This window comes from Atractosteus spatula, chromosome 3, assembly GCF_055471065.1.
Source record: "Atractosteus spatula isolate fAtrSpa1 chromosome 3, fAtrSpa1.hap1, whole genome shotgun sequence".
Lineage (NCBI taxonomy): Eukaryota > Metazoa > Chordata > Actinopteri > Semionotiformes > Lepisosteidae > Atractosteus > Atractosteus spatula.
Genome location: NC_142708.1, coordinates 57,780,644 through 57,801,787, shown reverse-complemented (window position 1 = coordinate 57,801,787; position 21,144 = coordinate 57,780,644). Strand labels below are relative to the sequence as shown.

General features: G+C 38.3%; 1 protein-coding gene across 1 annotated transcript in view; it reads left to right on the top strand.

The window, feature by feature from the left end:
- LOC148838012 (putative E3 ubiquitin-protein ligase HERC1) overlaps positions 1-21,144 on the top strand; it is a 75,976-nt gene that overhangs the window by 52,802 nt on the left and 2,030 nt on the right. The window contains exons 56-78 of the mRNA XM_088910709.1: positions 391-518; positions 1,123-1,322; positions 2,068-2,176; positions 2,425-2,565; positions 3,422-3,523; positions 4,050-4,223; positions 4,977-5,261; positions 6,206-6,271; positions 6,893-7,018; positions 7,552-7,690; positions 9,467-9,648; positions 10,453-10,608; positions 11,261-11,383; positions 11,568-11,670; positions 12,003-12,172; positions 13,139-13,277; positions 13,971-14,140; positions 14,711-14,880; positions 16,507-16,672; positions 17,356-17,432; positions 18,849-19,101; positions 19,884-20,036; positions 20,744-21,049. Of these exons, the coding sequence (XP_088766835.1) occupies positions 391-518; positions 1,123-1,322; positions 2,068-2,176; positions 2,425-2,565; positions 3,422-3,523; positions 4,050-4,223; positions 4,977-5,261; positions 6,206-6,271; positions 6,893-7,018; positions 7,552-7,690; positions 9,467-9,648; positions 10,453-10,608; positions 11,261-11,383; positions 11,568-11,670; positions 12,003-12,172; positions 13,139-13,277; positions 13,971-14,140; positions 14,711-14,880; positions 16,507-16,672; positions 17,356-17,432; positions 18,849-19,101; positions 19,884-20,036; positions 20,744-21,049 (3,638 nt within the window). The remainder of the gene's footprint in view (positions 1-390; positions 519-1,122; positions 1,323-2,067; positions 2,177-2,424; positions 2,566-3,421; positions 3,524-4,049; positions 4,224-4,976; positions 5,262-6,205; positions 6,272-6,892; positions 7,019-7,551; positions 7,691-9,466; positions 9,649-10,452; positions 10,609-11,260; positions 11,384-11,567; positions 11,671-12,002; positions 12,173-13,138; positions 13,278-13,970; positions 14,141-14,710; positions 14,881-16,506; positions 16,673-17,355; positions 17,433-18,848; positions 19,102-19,883; positions 20,037-20,743; positions 21,050-21,144) is intronic.

The window sequence follows — 21,144 nt, the reverse complement described above, 5'->3', positions numbered from 1 at the left end:
ATATTTCCTTTTATTATCTATGTTTTGTAAAAAGTATTTTTATAATAAAACGTAGTGATCCCAACAAAAATAATTTATTGTAAGTCTTAGTGGACATGACTGATCTAAAAGCAAGTTCTGCTGTGTCGACTATCAGCTGAGCAGTGTGGAATAAAGTCTGTAAAATACACACTTGAATCTTAAATCTTACCTTCTATCTCTCCTTTCTGAAAGAATTAACAAGGATTTAAATAAGCAGACAATGATTGAGAAAAAGCATCATGTACAGTAGATTCATCCAGTGATGATAAATATTGCAATGTGAGCTACCCCTAAGAGTTACCTTCATGATATGAAATGTATGTAGTGTCATGGCACATCCACTAATATTGTCACCTTGTTTCCTAACAGCTGTACAGTGTATTGCTTGGCACAGACTAGATAAGCCTTTTGCTGTGGGTTACCAAGATGGGAAGATATTGATCTCCTCGACAGAGCCCTATGACACAGAGCAGCCTCTCATATTGTCTGCATTTCCTGTAAGACATGCAGATCAAATGATTTTTTACAGTTTGTGATTACTTCTGAAGAGACCTGATAAGTTCTTTAATTTTAATTGTGTTACACACCTTACCAACTTGTGTTATCCAGTTTATTAAAAGACAATAACATACAAATAGTTACATTCTGCTACAGCGATGAAAACACTAATGTGTAGCAAAAGTCATTATCTTAACAACAAATGCACATACATTTATTACTTCAGGTGGGTAGCTGCGTCAGCATGCGTAGGCTGCAAAGGAACAAGTAATAGGTTTATTCCATGCTGAAAAAAAGAAGAAAGAGAACACAACGTTTCGGCCGTGGAGCCTTTTTCAGGTGTGGATGCACACCTGAAGAAGGCTCCATGGCCGAAATGTTGTGTTCTCTTTCTTCTTTTTTTCAGCATGGAATAAACCTATTACTTGTTCCTTTGCATACATTTATTACTGGCAGGTTAATTAAATGTACCACTGTTGTAATTAAGCTAACAATTAAATTAACACACCCTTATTGGCAGTTTTTCACATCTTGTCTAGGTAGAAATGTTTTACCATTTTGATTTTCTGGTGAGTTCTATAACAGGACACCTTTTTTGTGCAGGAGGGTGTAAGTAGTTTAAAATGGGATCCCACTGGCCACCTGCTCCTGTCAGTGGCCAGAACAGAAGTGGTGAAGATCTGGGGTCGCATGGGCAGCACCTGGCTGGCTCTTCACTCGCTGTTTCACACAGCAGCCGTCAACACTGCGGAGTGGTGCCCGCTGCCAGGCACAGGGCCTGACCCCAGGCTGATGCTGGCTGTGTAAGTGCTTGACGTGTAGCAGAGACCCATTTCATTTCATCCACCACTGAAGTGCAGCAGACACATGGAGAGATGCATGGCAGCCAATGTATACCAGCATTCATGCTATGCCGCAGTTCAATTGGAGAAATGATAAAAAGAAATGAATTAAGGGGGAATTTAGATAGACCAGACTGTGCGAGGGCCCCAGTCAAATTTAGTTAGGGCACTGGGGTTAATACACCTACAGTACACTTTTGAACAATGCCATGGGATTTGTGGACTATGAAGTGGTCAGAGCCTTGGTTTAAAGGCTCTTCCAAAGGATGGCACCTCCTACAACATGATATTCTCATTGATCTGGTATTGGTATCTGGTAGAGTGTCACCTGCTAGACCACCAATACTACTCAAAGCAGCCACCTGCTTTTCCTTAGAGTAATGTATGTTTGTAATGTTCCTAGAGGAGCCCTGTGTCCTCTGAAGCATGCTCCAGATGAGTTCTCATCTCACATGAATACAGAGAGAACATAAAAACTCTACACAGATTGCTGTGAAGCAGCAATGCTAAACACTGTGTCAATCTACACCACATAATACAGTACATATATACCTTTTTTATACGCATATTTGCATTATTCTAGTTTACATGTGCGACAGTGTCCATAACGAGAAGAACACCTGTGTTTCATTGTGATGAAAATTTGTAATTCATTTAATTTAACATGGTTAATTTCAGTCATTGGTTTCTGCATTTATTTTTGTAGGGGCTGTCAAAATGGCTTGCTGTGTATATGGACATTACCACAAGGGGGCACTGCAGCATCATTACCTAACTTTCTGAACACCAAACAGAACAGAGAGAAGATCACAGAGGTAATGAAGTTTCTCCAGGGAAGTACTAGAGATGAATTTAATCTTTCACAATGATTTGTCTTGTAACAAATCATTAAAGATCATTAATATTCTATCAGATCATTAATGATACAATTTTCATTTTTTTAATTAAGCATGACACATACATACCATAGGAATTATTACATAATTCAGTGTTGTTTTCCATGTAAGTGGCAGTATTTTCTAATGTTTTTTTTATTTTTCACTTTGTCTTTTTTTCCTAACAGCATCAGCAGCGTGGCAATGCAAAGTGTGTCTTCAGACTGTACGGTCACATCACAGCTGTAAAGACGCTGTCTTTCAGTTCCAATGGGATGGCTTTATTGTCTGGAGGAATAGGGGGCCTCATTAACATTTGGTCTCTTTGGGTAAGCAGTTTTTAGTTCAGTTTTGCAAAAGGAAATATTAGTAGATAAATGTGATAGGGTTTCTTTGTGGTCCAGAAACCAAGAAATGCTCTGCGTTAGAGGGGCTGGCTTTCACTAATTTAGCTTTAATTTGATTACTTTAACCCTTCTCCTAATACCTACAGAACTTCACTGTAATCAAATAAAATAAAGCATTGCCATGCTAAAATGAACACCAGTGTGAATAGTGGAATCAAATGTATCCCATGCACGACCAGAAAAATAGGTCATTACTGTCATGACAATGTAAGGGGGAACAAGATATCGAACAATGCAGTGGGTCAGTTTAGAGTAGCTACTCAGCTTTGACTAAGATGTGTTTGGGAACGTAGAGAAACTAAGAGCAGCTGAAGAAAATCCATGTGAACCCAGAAAGAGCATGTGAACTCCATTTATACAAGAACTACTGAGCAGAATCAAACACTGGACCCTGGTGCTATCAAGTGTTAATCATCATGCTCCAGCAATTAAAATCCTAATGTTACACATAACATCCTTCTACATGGGCATCTGCACCAGGCCTTACAGGATACACAAGACCAATCTACTGTACTGTATATTGGACCTTTTCTTTTGTATTCACTCAGTTTTGTAAGAATATTTCTTACTGTAACAACATCAGTTTGCAAAGTGAGATACTCAGTTAAGAGGCCCAGCTTCAGTTGGTTTATGTACTGTGAGCTTAGGGTTGTTTCATTTATTAAGTTTAAGTCAAATGTAATGAGGTTCACAACATCTTACTTAACCAGTACTTAGCCTCTTCCATCACAGTCATAATTTATTTTTCATTTCTATTTAATCCTTGTAATTCATACAGGATGGTGCAGTGCTGCAGACGGTCATGACAGGCCTGGGATCAGTCGTTAGCACAACTTGGATTCCTGATGTTGGGGTGGCCGTGTGCTCTGGAAGGTCAAAGGTAGATATTTATCTGGAAAATTACATTTGATTTTAGTGCAAACTATAAAAGGGCTTATATTTCCTGAAATATACATTTTTTCACAACTATATGTACAGGACCCAGACCAAATTATATGACTGGCTGGGTAAATGTTTCCAAACAGAGAAAAATAGATGGTGAGTTGGTAAAATAAAGACCAATAGACCAATTTTTATTGCTGTTCATGAAGCTTACAGTATATACTGTAAGCAGCTGCTGAATGATCTCTAAAGTTTACAGAAGTTCCACTTATACATCCATTTTATACATAAATGTCATTTTTTCAGATCACTTTTTATGCATGATTTTAGTATTGTCAATTTTCAGTGTAGATATAATTATTTTTTAAATTATTTTTGTAGCTTTGTAACTTATTTTTCGATCCATGGAGTAAGCTTTCACCTCCCAGAAAACATCCACTTTACTTGAGACAACAGTGTAAATGCACAGTGCAATTCTTAAAGCACTTCTAACAATTACATTTCATGCCATCCATTTTTGGCAGGATGTGCTGCTGATTCGCTGCTCATCTGACTGGATTTCTCAGAATCATGTCCTAGCCTCCTGTCGAATGGTCTTAAGAGCTCAGGGCATTGTGGGGCTCAACAAAAGCCCCTGCATGGCTGTCTTTCTAGAAAGGCTGCCCCTTCTCCTACAGGAGCAGTATACCCATGAAAAGGTACTGTAGCTAGGGTGGCACACATTCTGGTTTCTTCCATTGATCCTCATGCCTCAGACTATACTGTATGTTATGATTTTAAGCTTACTTGTGGAACATAAGAAGAGCATCTAAAAAATGTTTTTTTATAATCAAACACGTGTCATGTGAGGTTTGCTGCCTGAGACATTTTAATATATTTTTTTTTAGTTTGTAAAACATATTTCATTGTAACAGAAGTCTGAAAATGGATAAAAGTCTTCCCAAGGTAACCAGATTCTCTTTATGCAGAACATAGAAGCTGACACCAGGGTTAAATTTAGTGAGTTACTATAGAAAATCAACCATTTATTTAACATCACTTACTGTAGGTTCTGGGACTTCAGGCAGCATCAGCATGTGGGGCATAACTGGAATTCAAACACACAGTTTATGAGGCTGTATGCATCTGAAAATCTGAAAATCTCTAGGAGGCAAATAAAACTAGGTCTACTGTAAATCAAATAAGATGTTTGACCCATTTGCCAGTTGCAATTTGTAAACATAGTACTTGATGGTGACATATTTGGGTGGGAGAGACTTCATGCTGCTACCTAATAGAAACCTGCCGTGCAGAGCTCTGTGACAGGCAGGTGGTGTCGAAGTGTTAGCTTTAATTTGGGCTTTTCAGTGTGGGCCATAGGCTTGTTCAAATGATTGTGCAAAACAGTGTTATTAATAATTTTTTGAAGTTTTTTTTTGTCCCTAAGACTCTTTTGTTTTGTTCTGCCTTAGAGCCATGTTACTTCAGGAGAACAGCTCATCCACAGTGCCTTCCTCCAAAGCCTGGCCTCCTTGGCAGTGGGGCTTTCTTTAGATCAGCTGCTTTGCAGGATACCCTGCCCCCCTCACCATGTGGGCTGCGGTCAGGAGCCCGGGCCGGCCGAGTGGGGCTGGCTCTCCACCTTCTCCACGGCAGTGAAGACTGCTGAAGCGTTTGCCAAAGGAACCCCCTTCCCAGAATCCTTCACCGTTCCTGAATTCAGGCAGGCTGGAGAATCAGAGATTAGTAGACCACTGGTAAGATAGATAAGAAAATCAAAAATGCTTATTGCTCTATGTAAAAGAACAATTCACAACAGTGCTCTAAACAGGCTGAGAGTTCTTGCTCAAAGTAATCCTTGAATTGTTTACTTTAACAAGTCATCTCCTTTGATTGATCACAGGTCTAGTCACAAGTTCCTAGTCTTTAGAAATTGATATTATAAAGGTTTAAAACCTGGAAAAAAGCTGCTGGTCCAGGTGCTCGCCAGTAGTAGGGTTAGAGACCCCTGCTCTAGGCACTCAGTCACACAAGATGAGTAGACTGTCAGTGTAGACTCCATTCTGAAGTCATTATCTTCATAAACATACAGTATTCAACCTGATCATGTCTTCTCTTCAAGTACTGCTGTGAAGCTTATTCTACAGCACTATGGTGGGATTAAGGTCGGAAGAAAATGTCATGGCAAATTTGAAGTCTGTTGCTTTTCTTTTTTTTAAGTTATATGGGTTTAGTTGCCTCCGTTAAGAAATTCTATTATTTCAGAGAATGATGTGATATACTGCAGCCACTTTACTATAACTCATTGTGCATTCTTATTTTTTTTTCCAAGTGTGGATATCCAACGTTTTTATCTAATTGGTTAATAAAATATTAGAATACTGACAATATTGTGGAACTGAGAATAGGTAATGGTACTGTACAGTAATATCTCTTGCATGTAGTTTTTTTTAAATGTAGTGTTTCATGTACAATATTAGAAATTGCAATGGAAATAAAATACAGTCAAATCAACAGTAAGAGATTTCTGTAAGAAATTACTAAATATATTTTTAGAATAATAAAACCTAAATTGGAGATGATTACATTTTTTAATTGGAACATTAAAAAGAATCATAAGAACGTAGAATGTTGCAGTACAACACTGCACTGTTGTTGTCTGTGTGACCAAATTACTGTAAATACCTTTACACTTTTATAGGACAATAGTAAATGGACCTTCATGATGGATGAGCATCTAATGTCGTGGGCCACAACCAGACCTGAGGTAATTGACTCCTCTTGCATGTGCATTTCAGTGAGTCCACAGGGTAATTATTGCATCGTTGAAGTAATAATTCTTATAACATACTGTATATGTTATAACATGGCTGGTGATTGGTCAGAACCCAGGCGAAAGGAACCAGAGAGTGGCGGAATGCCCAAAGAGACCCGATCAGTTGGGGCTTGAGTGCTCCGGGACTGAGGGAAAGTGAAGTGAAAGGAGAGTGATAATAGAATAGTAGATTACTGGCCAGCAGGGCTTAATAGCAGAACAATAAGCCTGTTTAATATTAAACTTCATAGCCTCATTCTTTGCCAGATCATGACGCATAATAAAATTGTCCAAGGTTTTATACAATAAATAAGGAGAATACTGTGTGATTGTTTTCAAAAGATCATGCCAATATTTACTGAATTTTTACATGGTTTCCAAACTTTGATATAAAGTTTGGTGCTGGATATCAATATGAACTAGATACAGCAGAAAAGTTAGAGACTTTTGAGACTTTCTAGAAGTCTGCCGTTTCTTTTCGCCATGCTACTGTGTATTTTATGTGTGTGCATGCCTTTTCTGTATGTGTATCTATAGGTGTGTGTGTGTGATACTGTAACTTTTCTTTGGCAGGACTGGCAGCAAGGTGGGAAAAATGAGGTGTTCCTCTGGGGGGGAGGGCGCCATGGGCAGCTGGCAGATGCAGGGACAAACCTCTTGGTACCAACCCTGGCCCCATCACTCTCTCAAGCACAGCAGGTAAACTGTGAACCTAAACAGCAGGATAGCGTTATTGCACACCTTCAATGCACCACAGTTGAAAACAGAACATTTCCAGTTCTTGAACGGCACTTTGTGAATGTCCATTTATTAGCATGAACAGAGCATTCAGCTTCCTGTAAGAAATGGAAGGGATTATATCCTGATCAGATAGTTAGTTGACACGCATGATCTTTTCAACTAGGTCCCTATTTAGACTTCTTCCAGTGTTGTCATAGGGCTTCCAGGAAAATCTGCCAATACTTAACCAGTAAATAACACTTTTTAGTTTAGCTTTGCATGCTCATACCTAGGCTGTGTGTAGTATGTCTTACTGTAAATACAGATCTGGACATAGGCTCTTTATACATTCTAACATTTGGCAAGACTTCATATATTGCTTTTTTCTTAGGGTCAGATATTGCACTGTGCTTTCTGTAGGTTTGCCAATAATTGGCCAAGATAATACAGACTTTTGTAACTTGGATATCTGTGTTCCAAGCTTTTTTTTTGCCTTGCGTCATGTACTGTAGGTTGTTTGCGGACAAAATTGCACATTCCTGGTTCAGGCCAGTGGGACAGTACTGGCCATTGGTGAAGGGAGTTATGGGAGACTTGGGCAAGGAAATTCAGATGACCTTTATACCCCCACTATCATCTCTGCTTTGCAGGGTAAGGCTACCTCTGAGAGAGGCTGTCATTTTCTTCTTTTACTGTGTAAATCCATCAACCGAGGAAAGGCTCAGTTCTTGTTTTATCCTCCTTTGTTTGTGTGTTTCATTTCTGAATAAACATTGACGTTTCTGCTTCTTTTTAAATTATGCTTGTGCTAAAAGAAATGAAAAAGAAACATGCATACAAAAAGTGTCCTCTGGTGCTTATGTGTGTTGAGAGTCAAATATGGTATTGATTAAAATTTCAAGACAAAAATCCAGAGCTGTAAAAATGAAAATACCATGTAATTGCTGTTGCCCTGTTTGTTTTCCTCAGTTGTGGCATCTTGTAGTGTACTGTACATCAGTTTTGTACTTCTCACAATCATCTTACAATCTCACAATCATACATGTACTGTAGTGATACATTTTGTCATTTCTTGCTATAAAGAGATGTAATGTGCAGAGAAAGAGGATGCAAGCTCCATTTTGTCCTACAGGTATTTCAATAATTATCCTGCTCAAACAACTAAATCTGTTAGTATTGCAGAATAAAACCATTAAGAAGCATTAAGAAACATTACAAAGTGCTTCGCTGTGTTGTAAAATGTCAGCTTTATCACAGACCTTAAAGTATTTTAAAAGTAAGTTAAGATTTGTTCTAGTTAGAAGAGTTGTCAGACAGTGTGTTTCAAGCTAAAGAAAATTTGGTGACTGGTACCCATGATCTCTTTGTTCTTAACCTACTCATCCAGTGACTGCGTCGCAATGCAATGTTTTACAATTCCCATGAACTTTATTTTTTAAGCGCATTACTCAAGTCATTTTGCCATAAAAAATGAATTTCTATTTTACAGTATATCACTTTCCAAACTGCAGTGTATTTCATAATTCTAGCCCTAACTCCAGAACCAGTTGGGCAGCTGTAAACTGATGGATGAAATTGAGTAATGTTGAAATTGTTTAGTAATTTATTTGACATTTGACTGAACTGACCAAAAGTGACCTTAGTAGCATCGGCTGTAAACCTTGAACATCAGATAACTGTGTCAGAGGGCTAGATTTACCAATGTCTTCCCCTGATCACTTTGTGGATTCTGAATTTGTTTTATTAGTACTTTTTATATTCACAGTAAACATAGCAAGTAAGATTAATTATATGTTTATCTTGTATTATTGGTACTGTATAATAGAAAATTATAAAAAATCTTCAAAACTAAAAACTGATTTGGGATACGTAATGTTAATTGTTTTTTCCAGATGGCTTTGTCATGTGCCTGTTGCTTTCTTGGTTTGACCATATCATACCATTTAGAGTGATAACTTCATTTTCTATGTAGGAGGATGTGCGGGGATTAGTTTTAAACTTAAAGCTACTTTGAGTCCCTTTAATAATCACAGTAGGAAAGATGCATTTTTTTAAAAAAGAAAGTGGGAGGTAGTGGAAGCATTAAATGCTTGCTTATTGTGAAAAAAACAAGTCCTCATTTGCTGTTGTTTTATTATTAGTTATAAATTCCTCAAGCAGAGTGCTTGCATGCATGTTGTTATAATCAGATTTGACTAAAAATCTGGTGTTATATTGTAATATTTGTGTACATCAAAAAAATACATTACAAATGTAAGAGATCTACAGGTATACTATAGTTCATAAGTCTGATCACAGAACCTGACTTGAGTCTTCACTCCAGATGTGTTTTTGACGCAGCTTGAAGTATTAGTGTGCTGCAGTTATCGGATCCTTTTTTCTGTTCACTTAGCCTTATTTGGACGTGCTTTCCCCCGCTCTCTCCAGGTTATGTGGTGATCCAGCTGGTGACCTCGTGCGGGTCTGATGGCCACTCCATGGCGCTCACAGAGAGTGGGGAGGTGTTCAGCTGGGGAGATGGGGATTATGGGAAACTGGGACACGGCAACAGTGAAAGACAGAGAAGGCCAAAGCAGATTGAGGCCCTGCAAGGAGAGGAAGTGGTTCAGGTACACTAGTAACAAGTTTTCCCATCCTAAATGTTGTTATTTACAGAATAATGAATACATGGAAGTACTGTAATACTGTAAGATACTGTAAAACTCTCAGTGTCTTGTAATATGTGTAGCGGAGTAGCTAGATAGAACTGTATCTACAGTAAATCCACTTTTGATCTGTTCTTTGCTGCTACAATTCCTACTTCGAACCGCAAAACTACAGAAGAGTGTGACCACACAGCGATATTCTCAGAAGAGGCGAACAGACTGACAAGCTTTGAAATTAAATTAATATATGTTTTAAAACAAACACGTTAAAAACTACAAAAGCAGAATAAACTTAACTACAGTTAAACCAGTACTGCACTTTGATGATGATATTCTTATCATAAGTATTATATTCAAGTGTTATACTCTTGTTAATGTGTAACATACAAGGACAATTGGATGATACTGAATGGTGTGTTTCTTATAATATAAGTTTCAATATGAATTCCGTTCATGCATTCAGAAACCTAGATGTGGCAGAAGACAAAGGCAGAAGTGATGTTCATGTCTCCGTAATTTACAAAAGTGTCCTTGTAAATGAACACTAATGTGGAAAAGAAGCATACGTGGTGGTTTGTAAACTTCTTTGATGACTGTCAGACTTGATAGTGATATCCCATTTTATTTACTTGGTCAAATTTACTTCAATAACATTTTGTGGAGAACGTTGTGCATTTTAAACCTTTATTAAAGGAGTCTTCTTTTTTTTCTTAGCTTTACTTTCTTGTTTGTACAGTATCATCATTTTTACATTTTTTGTATTGCAAGCTTGCCTGTGGCTTCAAGCATTCAGCGGTGGTCACAGCTGATGGGAAACTGTTCACTTTTGGTAGTGGAGATTATGGACGTCTAGGGCAAAGGTCAACATCTAATAAAATGTTACCCGAAAGAGTCATGGCCTTGGAAGGGTACAGTATAGGTCAGGTAAGCAATACTGCATGTTTGAATTAATCCTGTTCTGTCCTATTGGACAAAAAACTTTGTATTAAAATCGTGGATAAATCATTTTGCAAATCTAGCCATCTGCAAAAGGCAAATACAAAGATAGTTTTTCCTCTGTCTCATCAGAGACTCCAACCTTTTTATTGGCTGTACTGTGTTATGTTTTGAGGTCACTTCACAAGTAAAGTGTATTGGTTTATCTGAGTTTGTGTAGTTCAGTAGACATTTTTAGTCTATTATCCATTGCAGAAAAGGTCAGAGTATTGTTTTATTTGCAGATTAGATTGTTTAATAAACATGGAAAAGACCCCAAGGCATTAGCTAATGCAATAAATACTCAAATTAATAGTGAAATGGAGGGTGAGGTGAGGTGCCTTCTCACTTTAAAAGAAAAAACACTTTCAGGAAGGATGAAATGTTGTTCATTCCACAAATTGACAAAATTGCATTTAGCCAGTCCTTCCTCTGGTTGGAAAAATTGTTAAAGAGGGACACCCACTAGTGATCTTTACCCTAGTTATAGTTTAGCAACCTGAATTCCAGTGTCACTGAAATGGGGTAATCTAATCTCTAGATTTCAATAGCATGGGATCAAAAGTGCCAATACAAGCTAATTTCCTGTGCTCGTTTTCAGGTGTCCTGTGGTTTGAATCATACACTGGCAGTGTCATCTGATGGCATGACAGTCTGGGCATTTGGAGATGGGGATTATGGGAAACTTGGAACAGGCCCCTGCAATGTAAAGTGCTATCCTCAGGTATTAACCATTGCTTTAATTAGAAAAGCAGATATGATAAAAAAATTAAGCTTGTCATGCTGTTACAAAGGCTAAGACTATTTTCATAGTTACTCTTATTTGTAATGACTGTCTCTTAATAGCAAACAGCATGGTTCATTGTGGAAGTAATATGTGAAGTACTGAGTCTTTTTTTATTCTTCAGAAAGTGGAACATCTGTGCAATAAAGGAATAAAAAAGGTGGGATGTGGGACTCAGATTTCTGTTGCACTGACAAAGGATGGACATGTGTACACTTTTGGACAGGGTAATGTTTTTATACATTTTGCTCTTGTTGATTTGTTCATTATGTGTATCTATCCTAAAATGGTCAAAAACAATTACAATTGTTTAGTGGCCTACAATGGTAAAGATGGCTGAATTTCTATAAGATATACAGTAAATATAGTTTGAAGCTTTGGGGACTGGAAGAAATAGAACCTTTGTGTTATGGAGCTACTTATTTTCAGCAGAAAAGGTTCAGTTTGCTTCAAGATCTTCTTAAAATATTATTTGTGTCTATACAGCAGTTGTGTTTCTTTAGAGACAAGTCATAGTATCCTAGCCTCTCACTCGTTCATCTGTCTCTTTTCCTGTCAGAGCGCTTACTCGGTCTCCCCGATTCAATGCTGAAGAATCACAACCGGCCCCAGGTGGTACCAGCCCTTGAGGGTGTGTTTGTAGAGGACATTGCTGTCGGGTCAGAACACATCCTAGCCCTTTCTTCTACAGAGGACGTCTACAGCTGGGGCTGTAACTCTGAAGGCCAGGTAATTGGGGTAAAAAAAACCCAAAACTTTTGATTAGAGAAGTTCTATGTATCTAGTAATCTTAAAATATTTTCTAAAAATTAATTGACAAATATTTACTGTATTTAAAAAAAAGCTTATTATAATTCAAATATAATTGTTATCATTTTTTGCAAAAGAGATTTTTCCATCAACTGCCAAGCTGTTAAGATATTTATGTAGTTATTAATGTTCCCTCTCACTAAACAAGTAACGCTTTAATACTTTTTTGCTTATACCAGTTGTGTTTAGCTTCAATGTCTGCTCTTACTAGGATGGCACCCATAATTTTTCTGGTTTTCTTCTCTCTCCCTGGAAAAATGCTCTTTAGTGTGTTCACATAATTCTTTTTGTGCGCATTATCATTATCTAATCATTTCAGTGTCACTCCTTTCTGACTTTATTTTCTTTATTAACCCAGTTTATGCATTTCTGTTCTTCACTGCTGTACAATAGTGCAGGTATAGGTATACAGTACAGTAACACATTGAGTGGGTGATTACTGTGTAGGTACCACAAATTACTTGTTATTACTTTGTTATTTAAGTACTATTTTAAGGTCCAAAATTAGTTGATAAAGTGATTATATAGACCTCTGGAATGCATTTTAAGCTTGTACAGTATGTGAAAAATAATGTGAATTTAGTTCTCACTATCTGAGGTTTTGGTTACGAGCCTATTTGTTTTATTTTTATTTTATTTATTTTCAAAAATAAAAAATTATATTTTATTTATGTCAGGACTAATTGAGATTGTATTGCAAAAGGTGAGTACTCCATTCTTGGTATTAGTTTTAATGCTCTGTGATTTAAACTGCCCAAACATTTGGCAACTTTACTAGTTCTTTTCAAAAATAACTGACAGATAAGGGGATACCTTGGTCGATAATGTTCTTTTTTACCTGTGTCTCTGTTTTACTGTTTTATGTACTTATAATTGTCATTTCAGCTCGGGCTAGGCCATTCAAATCCAGTGAAGGAGCCCACCTTGGTGACTGCTCTGCAAGGGAAAAATATCCGGCAGATCTCTGCAGGACGCTGTCACAGTGCTGCCTGGACCACTCCCTCAACAGCTCCCAGGGCACCAGGTATAAAGCAGCTTATACTCTACATCAAATACTTATATTGCGCCCATGAAGCAGGTAACCCTTTTTATGTTTTAAAGAGACGCAGGCCAACATCTGTGTCATTCTTACGCTTATTACCTCAAGAAAAAGCTATTACACAAACGTAAGCAATTTAAAATATATTACATTTTCATCAGTGCAAATTTCACAGAAGCCTGTAGCTCAAGAAAGTTGAAATAGATTCCTGTTTGTCATTGCCTTCATCTTATGTTATCAGTAATATATTAAGAGCCCCAAAGAGCAATAAGGTTTTATCCATATTTACCAACTGAAATGTGTACGCAAATCCAGTAGGTTAGCTCTCAGGGAAGGGGTGGTAGCATTGTTGTGTTTAAGTATTTATTTTCGTTGTCCATTTTTACAAGCTGACCTACAATTACATTTCACTTTTTCTTTGTAAGTACTGTATCTGGCTCTTGATGCCTGACTCTCTTGAGCTTTCACTCAGTTGCTTTGCAGTAACAACTTGTATTGTTCCTCATAAACAAGTATAGGTCATAAACAGAAAAAAAGTTTAAAATAAATCGACGGGAGAAGAACAAGCAATTCAATATTAATTTGGTATTCCTAACAAATTCCACCTACATTTAATCGAGTGAAATGCTTTGACTGTCCATGTTTAATTGTACTTCTATCTTTATGATTGTCATCCAGGCAGTGCATTACCCCTGCAGCTGGGCCTTCCTCAGTCAGTGCCCCCTCAATACAGCGCTCTGAATGGCTGCAGTCCCGAGGTCCTCAATGCCCGGCTCAGGGTCCTGTTCCATTTCTCAGACTTCATGTACAAGTCCTGGAGACTGCTGAACCTCAACCCCAGGAGCCAGGTTGCTATGCTATCATATGGGGTAGCATTAGTGTAACAGTCCAGTTAGTGAAATTAGCTTATCATGCTGTAATACTGTTGTAGCGACTTCACAGTGTCATTGTGCTGCACCAGCTAGAGGACCATATTATGTTAATGTATTGTTAATGCTAATACTAATTAATGTTAATGCTAATTAGTACTGCTAAGGCAGTTTCAAGTCCTATTCTTTTTGCTTTTCATTTTGTTTAGTAATCAAAGAAACTTAGCACCCCAGTTACAAACATTTTGTTTATGCCTGCTCTTGACCTGTAAAAGTGTGTAAATGCATAGAACTCTGTAAGTCTTGAGGTTCTCTTGAACTGTGCTGCTGTTCGTGTGTTTTTTGTATGTATGTCATTAGTATTGGGATTTGGGATCACTGTGCTTTTGTTCATTTCCTTCATTGAATAAGATTATTTTGTGTTCTTCTGTTGTCAAGAAACCCCTTTATTGTAGTATATGCCTGCTTATACAGGCTGATTCAGAGGCCACTATATAGTATCATGATACTTATGGTACAATGTACCTGCCCTTTCCATTTCCATTGCAGATTTCTGCCTCACGCTATAGCTCAGGAACCTCAGCAATTGTGCAGGGACACCTAAGAGGCCTCCTTGCTCCCAAAGTGAACACTCTTCCTCTGGTGAGATCGATTGGAAAAACCATGACACAGGGCAAGACTTATGGACCTCAGATTACTGTCAAGAGAATCTCAGCAAGGTACCTCCTTAAAGATGGCATTTAGGTCTCCTGAGATATAATTAGTCTGTTTATGTTCTATGTCATAAAGGTTCAACCAGACTTCATAGACACCTAAAAGGGTAAATTACTCTAACATAAATGTCAATTTTAGTCACAGCTATTCTACAGTATATTCTTATTAGATTGGTATTATTTTCATGGTATGAAACTTACTGTCCCATGATATGCAAACATACTGTTTGCGGTTGCCATGGCAGTATAGCTTAACTAAAGTATCACAGCAAAATAGGAGCTTGGTTTAAGGGGAAACAAAGCTCTGCTTTAGGTCACTAGAGGGCAGCAACATTCCATAGACGTAAGAAAGTAAACTACCTTGTATAAAGTTATACAGTAAATTGCAAAGGAACAAGTGAAGGTTTATTCCATGCTAAAAAGGGAAAAGAAGAAAAGAAACAAAACATTTCAGCTGTGGAGCCTTCTTCAGCTGTCAGCTGTCACACCTGAAGAAGGCTCCACAGCCGAAATGTTGTGTTTCTATTCTTCTCTTTCCAGCATAAAATAAACCTACTGTATACTTGTTCCTTTGCAGCCTGCACATGCTGACACAGCTACCTACTTGAACTATTTCAGTATACAAATTTACAGCCACACAATCCATGTGTTTAGTTCAGAACAAAACAAGCTGTCAGTTAAACTTGGGGAACATGACATGTTAACATTGAATTGACTGTACTGAACACGTTGTTGCATGGGGCTTAATTCCAGTTTTAAAAAATCATCATTAAACAAAAGTCAGATATAGTACAAAGAAAATTCATATTGTAATGCTGCATTATTGGCAAGTAGTTCTCATGATCAGATTCTAAATATATATATATATTTACAGTGGGATAGAGAAAGATAAGAGATCACTTTATTAGCCAAAAACAATTTATTGCATTAGGAATTTGTCTTTTCGCATACCCCAGCTTGATCTCCATGAGACACACAGATGGGGAGAGAGAAGCTTGGGTTCAGAGTGACTTGTGAAATATTCTTTTGCAGCTGGACAGAATAAGGCATTACCGTACCAAAAGGGGTGTATACAGTACTTCTACCAATGAGAAGCTTCTACTTTTCTTTGAAAATTTTTGTTACGTCCTACTGTACTTATGTTTTCTGCTTTACTGTTAAGTGTAAATTCGAAATATTTCATTCTCTACATATTTTCTTTTTATTTCCCCACAACCACTAATACAAGCACTGGCAGGCCATGTTATCACAAATACGTATTTTTACTAAGATTTTATAGCATGTTCACACCTAACACCTGTTTTGGCAAGATTCAGGCATAGCAGTTTCTGTCAGTAAATTTCGAGGTACACTAAAAGTGAATGCTGCACTAGTAATACTTATATGGCACAATGGCAGAAAAATATTATATAAAGATAACACAACAAGGTATATTTATTTTCAGTGTAGTATATTTACTATGTCATGTTTATATACAAACTAAACTATACAGGAACTACTATCCACAAAGTACACCATAGATGGTAGCAGTAAGTAAAATCTGACTTGCCTGACTTGGTAACTGCTTTGTCTCTGTGTGCATGTGGTACATCAGTTTGTTACTGTGATTCTCCCCTGGTCTGTTTCCTGCAGGGGACGTTCCAGCAAGCCCATCTTTGTGCAGATTGCCAGGCAGGTGGTGAATCTGAACCCCTCAGAGCTGCGGCTGCCCTCCAGGGCCTGGAAGGTGAAGCTTGTCGGGGAGGGGGCAGATGATGCAGGTGGTGTGTTTGATGACACCATCACTGAGATGTGCCAGGTGAGACTGAATCGCAGTGCAAAACTGTCATTTGGCTCAGGGATGAGGAGCTGGTCTTGCACACAAAATATTACACTCTGCCTAGTGTGCATAGATTAAAAAATGGCAGTTTAATTTTGGGTAATTTCCTCCTAGGATCCAAGGGAAATAGCAGGGATTTAGATCAGTGATAATCTTGGTGTAGGGAGCTAGGTACACAAAGAAATGCTAGAATAATTATCCTGGTCCTCTCTTTGTCGCCAGGCTTTGAGTTTGACTATATGAACAACAGATTCTACTTCACCCATAGAACATACAGTAGTGTTCTTTCAAATTTACTGTTGTCTTAATGGCATCCCTAACCAAATTTGTCTGGCTACTCAGTCTGGAAGGGCAGTCTCTGAAGTGAAGTTAAACCTCTTTGATTACACATAAACAGAGATCATTGTGCTAATGATGTGAGCTTTCGAACTATTATTATGCTCCTGAACTGGCAATCTCACTACCATATTTTTTTAGCTTTATCATTTTGGCGTAGATTGTGTAGATTCTATAAAACTCTCTTTGAAAGTGTCATGATTACGGGCACAGATGGCAACAAAATGTGGACACTGCAGGAGAGTAGATACTTTGCAAGGCACTGTATATGTACGGTTTTGGAAAGACAGGCATGTTGAATTAATGTTACTTTTCTTGCTCCTCAGGAATTGGAATCTGGTGTTGTGGACCTACTTATTCAAACCCCTAATAGTTCTGCTGATGTAGGGAGCAACACTGACAGGTACAGATAGTGCTTGTAAAGTTCTACAGAAACACAAAGTTCATTCTATTTCTAGTACTTTCCATTCACTGTACAAATGACAGAAAATGAGAAATCTTTCAGTAAAAACAAAGTAGGTTATAAAGTCTCATGAGGCTCCAAAGAACAATATCAGATTTACGTGCATTGTTTGTCAGAATGTTTTTCAGATTTCATCTGTATTTTTTCCTTACATTTGCCCCATTTTCAGTCCATATGAAATTAAAATCATTCTGACATTTTTTGGTTAGAAAAAGGAGATTCGTTTTCCTAATTGATGTTGTTTGCTTGTTTTAAATCTCACACTGATGCTTGGTACTGGTCCCTTGGGCCAGACATCAGTTTCAAAGACGTTTGAAAAGCACATTTTAAACTTTCACCAAACCTTTAAAAAGACAGTGTGGATAAAGTGCTATCCCCAAAGCTTGGCTATTGTGATTTTATTAGAAAAAAAAAGCATTGTCTCATAAATTGTACAGTAGATTGAAAAAATAAAGGTTTTTATATTATCAGTTACTATTACAGAAGACATTGGATGATTTAAAAGATGACCTGCATCCTCCGGCCTCTCAGAGAAGCCATACCATCCATACCAGTGGTACAACTATTATCTACCCTGCTTGTTCTTGCCTTTGGCTCTCTTCCTGGAACTGTGGCAGCAGTTGCCGGCATCGCCCAGTCTATATTTTCTCACTAACAATGCTAATGCTTTATTATGACAAACATTTTTAATTTCCCCTAAAAGCAGGTTTGAACTACAAAACATGAATAGATTAGGAGTAAGACTGCACCTTCTGATTATTTTAAGCATTTGTATAGAAATGGAAACGCACCTCAGTACTCTATGAATGTGAAGGAGCAACTAATAATTACACCCATCATAGCTGTGTGTCCTGGGCTTGTCCGTGGCTCTTGTATTCTTATGGGCAGCTCTTTGTAAACCTGCACTGTGAAGAGACATGACATTTCCAGCTCCTCATTAGAAAAATAACTTTTTTTTTCATGCCTTCTCCTCTACCTCAGGTGCTACTGTAGGCCATGATTCTATGGTGACACATAGGCAAAAGCAATTGTTTGTGCCACTTTAACTTAGAAACATACAAACATAAGAGGTTTACAGATGCCAGGCATCCCATAACCACTCTGCTTTTATTTATTCTGAAACCTGACACAAAGTTTCACAATTCTTTTCTCACTAAAAGGTTTTGGAAGATATTATGTTCTTTGCATCTCATGTTATTAAACTAGTAGATAGGAGGCAATGATTTCTTTGCAAGTTGTCACAACACAACTGTAAATTGCCGTGTGCTGGCACAGCATGTGGACTTTTTAGGACTTAGTATCGTCAGTACATCCTGGTTAGGAAAGGATTTTAACAAACTGTAATTGGTTCTTCAGGTTCTTGCTGAACCCTTCTGCAATCTCAGAGGAGCACATGATCCAGTTTCGATTCCTTGGGATCCTGATGGCTGTGGCAGTCCGGACCAAAAAGCCTCTGGACCTGCATCTAGCACCGTGGGTGTGGAAGCAACTCTGCTTTATCCCTCTTAATGCTCAGGACTTGGAAGAAGTGGACCTTCTCACCTCTCGTAGCCTGCAGGGAATACTGCATCTGGAAAACAGTGGCATCACTGAGGACAACTTCCCTGTGGTAAGGGGGGACGGCAGCGTCTGAAAAGTCGAAACTGTATCACCACCAGTAAATGGGAGATTCCAATGGCTTTTAACATACTAGTTTATCTTATATAATTCCTTGCTTTTATACATTGCTTTTTTTCCATCCGGAAGGATCCATAAACCCATAAAGTATGTTGGAGGGGATATATTTGTCCTCTACAAAATTGTAGCCTCCACCTGGGTGATGCATAGTATACAATATACACAGGTAGCCCCATCTACTGCACAGTGCCCTGTCACCAGGATCACAAAATTCTGGTCCGGAGAGCAGAGTGCCTCCTACTGGTGCATGAATGCTACTTACAGCAATAACCTGGTTTACATTAGAAGTCTTCCATCCCAGTACTGACCTGGTCCAGCCTTGTTTAGCTTCTCACATCAGATGAAATATGGCTAGAAGGTGATAGCACTGTTGTCAGATTGTAGACCTCTAATCCAGATTTTCATTTTAAAAGGGGATTAATGATCAAAACGAAAGCAACAGAAAACTACATTCTTTTCCAGAAAATAGTCAGTGGAGATTATCACCACTCAAACAATAGTACTGATCTGGGTGGTAGCATTGATCGTTTTTAGAAACTCCTGATATACTTTACATAGTTCAATCGCATCTCTTTGAACTGGGGTTATCTTGAATAACCTAAAAAATATGAATCATTGTATCAATAAAATAATGTGTACACAAATTGAATTATGTATGTGAATGGGGATAAAAGAAAACAGTTGTGTAAAAAGATCTGCATGTCTTTTCCTTAGATGATTCCACTGGACTCTTTTACTGCACAAAGTGCTGATGGGAAGTTGGTCCCAGTAGTTCCTGGAGGGTACAACGTCCCTCTGACATTTGCAAACAGAAAGGAATATGTGGAAAGAGTTATAGAGTACAGACTTCATGAGATGGATCTGCAGGTAAGTGAAATTTGGATTACCATTTTCTGTCCATTTGTTTGGACACGGCTTCTTCCAATTCAGGGTCACAGGGGAGCCAGAGCTTGTCCCATCGAGGCAGGATGCCAGTCCATCACAGGGCAGACAGACACAAACATAGACGCGTACACACTCACACCAGGGCCAGTCTTCCCAGAAGCCATTTAACCTACCAGTATGTTTTTCGACTGTAGAAAACAAAACCGGAGCACCCAGAGGAAACAGACATGAACATGTACAAATTTCACATAGGAATTGAATCCAGGGCCCCAGTGCTCTGAGGCAGCAATGCTGACCACTGCATCCCCCATACTGCCCAATTTGGATTACAAAATTTGATAAAAAGTAAAACTAAATCTGTAACAAGACTGCTCACAGTGGAATAACTGGGTACGGAACTCACCATCTTCATCTGTTTTCTGGCAAGACCACATCAACCTGCCAGATACCTGGCAGATTTGTGGTGCTCTGATTCTGTTCTATACATTGGAAGTATGAGCTTAATGATCAGGTTTCTTAAAGCTATTGCCTCCATTGTTACAGGTAGCTACGTAGACTTGTGACTTACCCTTGTACATTTCCTTCAAAGACTGCCGTTTTTAGTAGTCTGCATTTTTCCCTATACTAAGAAAGGTCTGAGAAAATGGATGCCTATCCCTGCTGTACATAATATTATGTTCTGTGCTTAGGTGGCAGCAGTGAGGGAGGGTATGTCCTCCATCATTCCTGTGCCCCTTCTGTCTCTGCTCACGGCCAGACAGCTGGAGCAGATGGTATGTGGAATGCCCGAGGTCTCGGTGGAAACGCTGAAGAAAGTTGTGCGGTACAGGGATGTCACTGACACGCATCAGCTGATTGGCTGGCTGTGGCAGACTCTGGAGGAATTCACCAATGAGGAGAGGGTCCTGTTCCTACGCTTTGTATCAGGGCGTTCAAGACTGCCTTCAAACACAGCTGATATCACCCAAAAGTTTCAGATTATTAAAGTGGATAGGGTAAGTGAAAGCAACAAGCTTAATATTCCTAAATTAACTGGGTTACTATGCACTTTAAATATGCATGCAGTAAATAATGAAAAATGTTTTTCAAT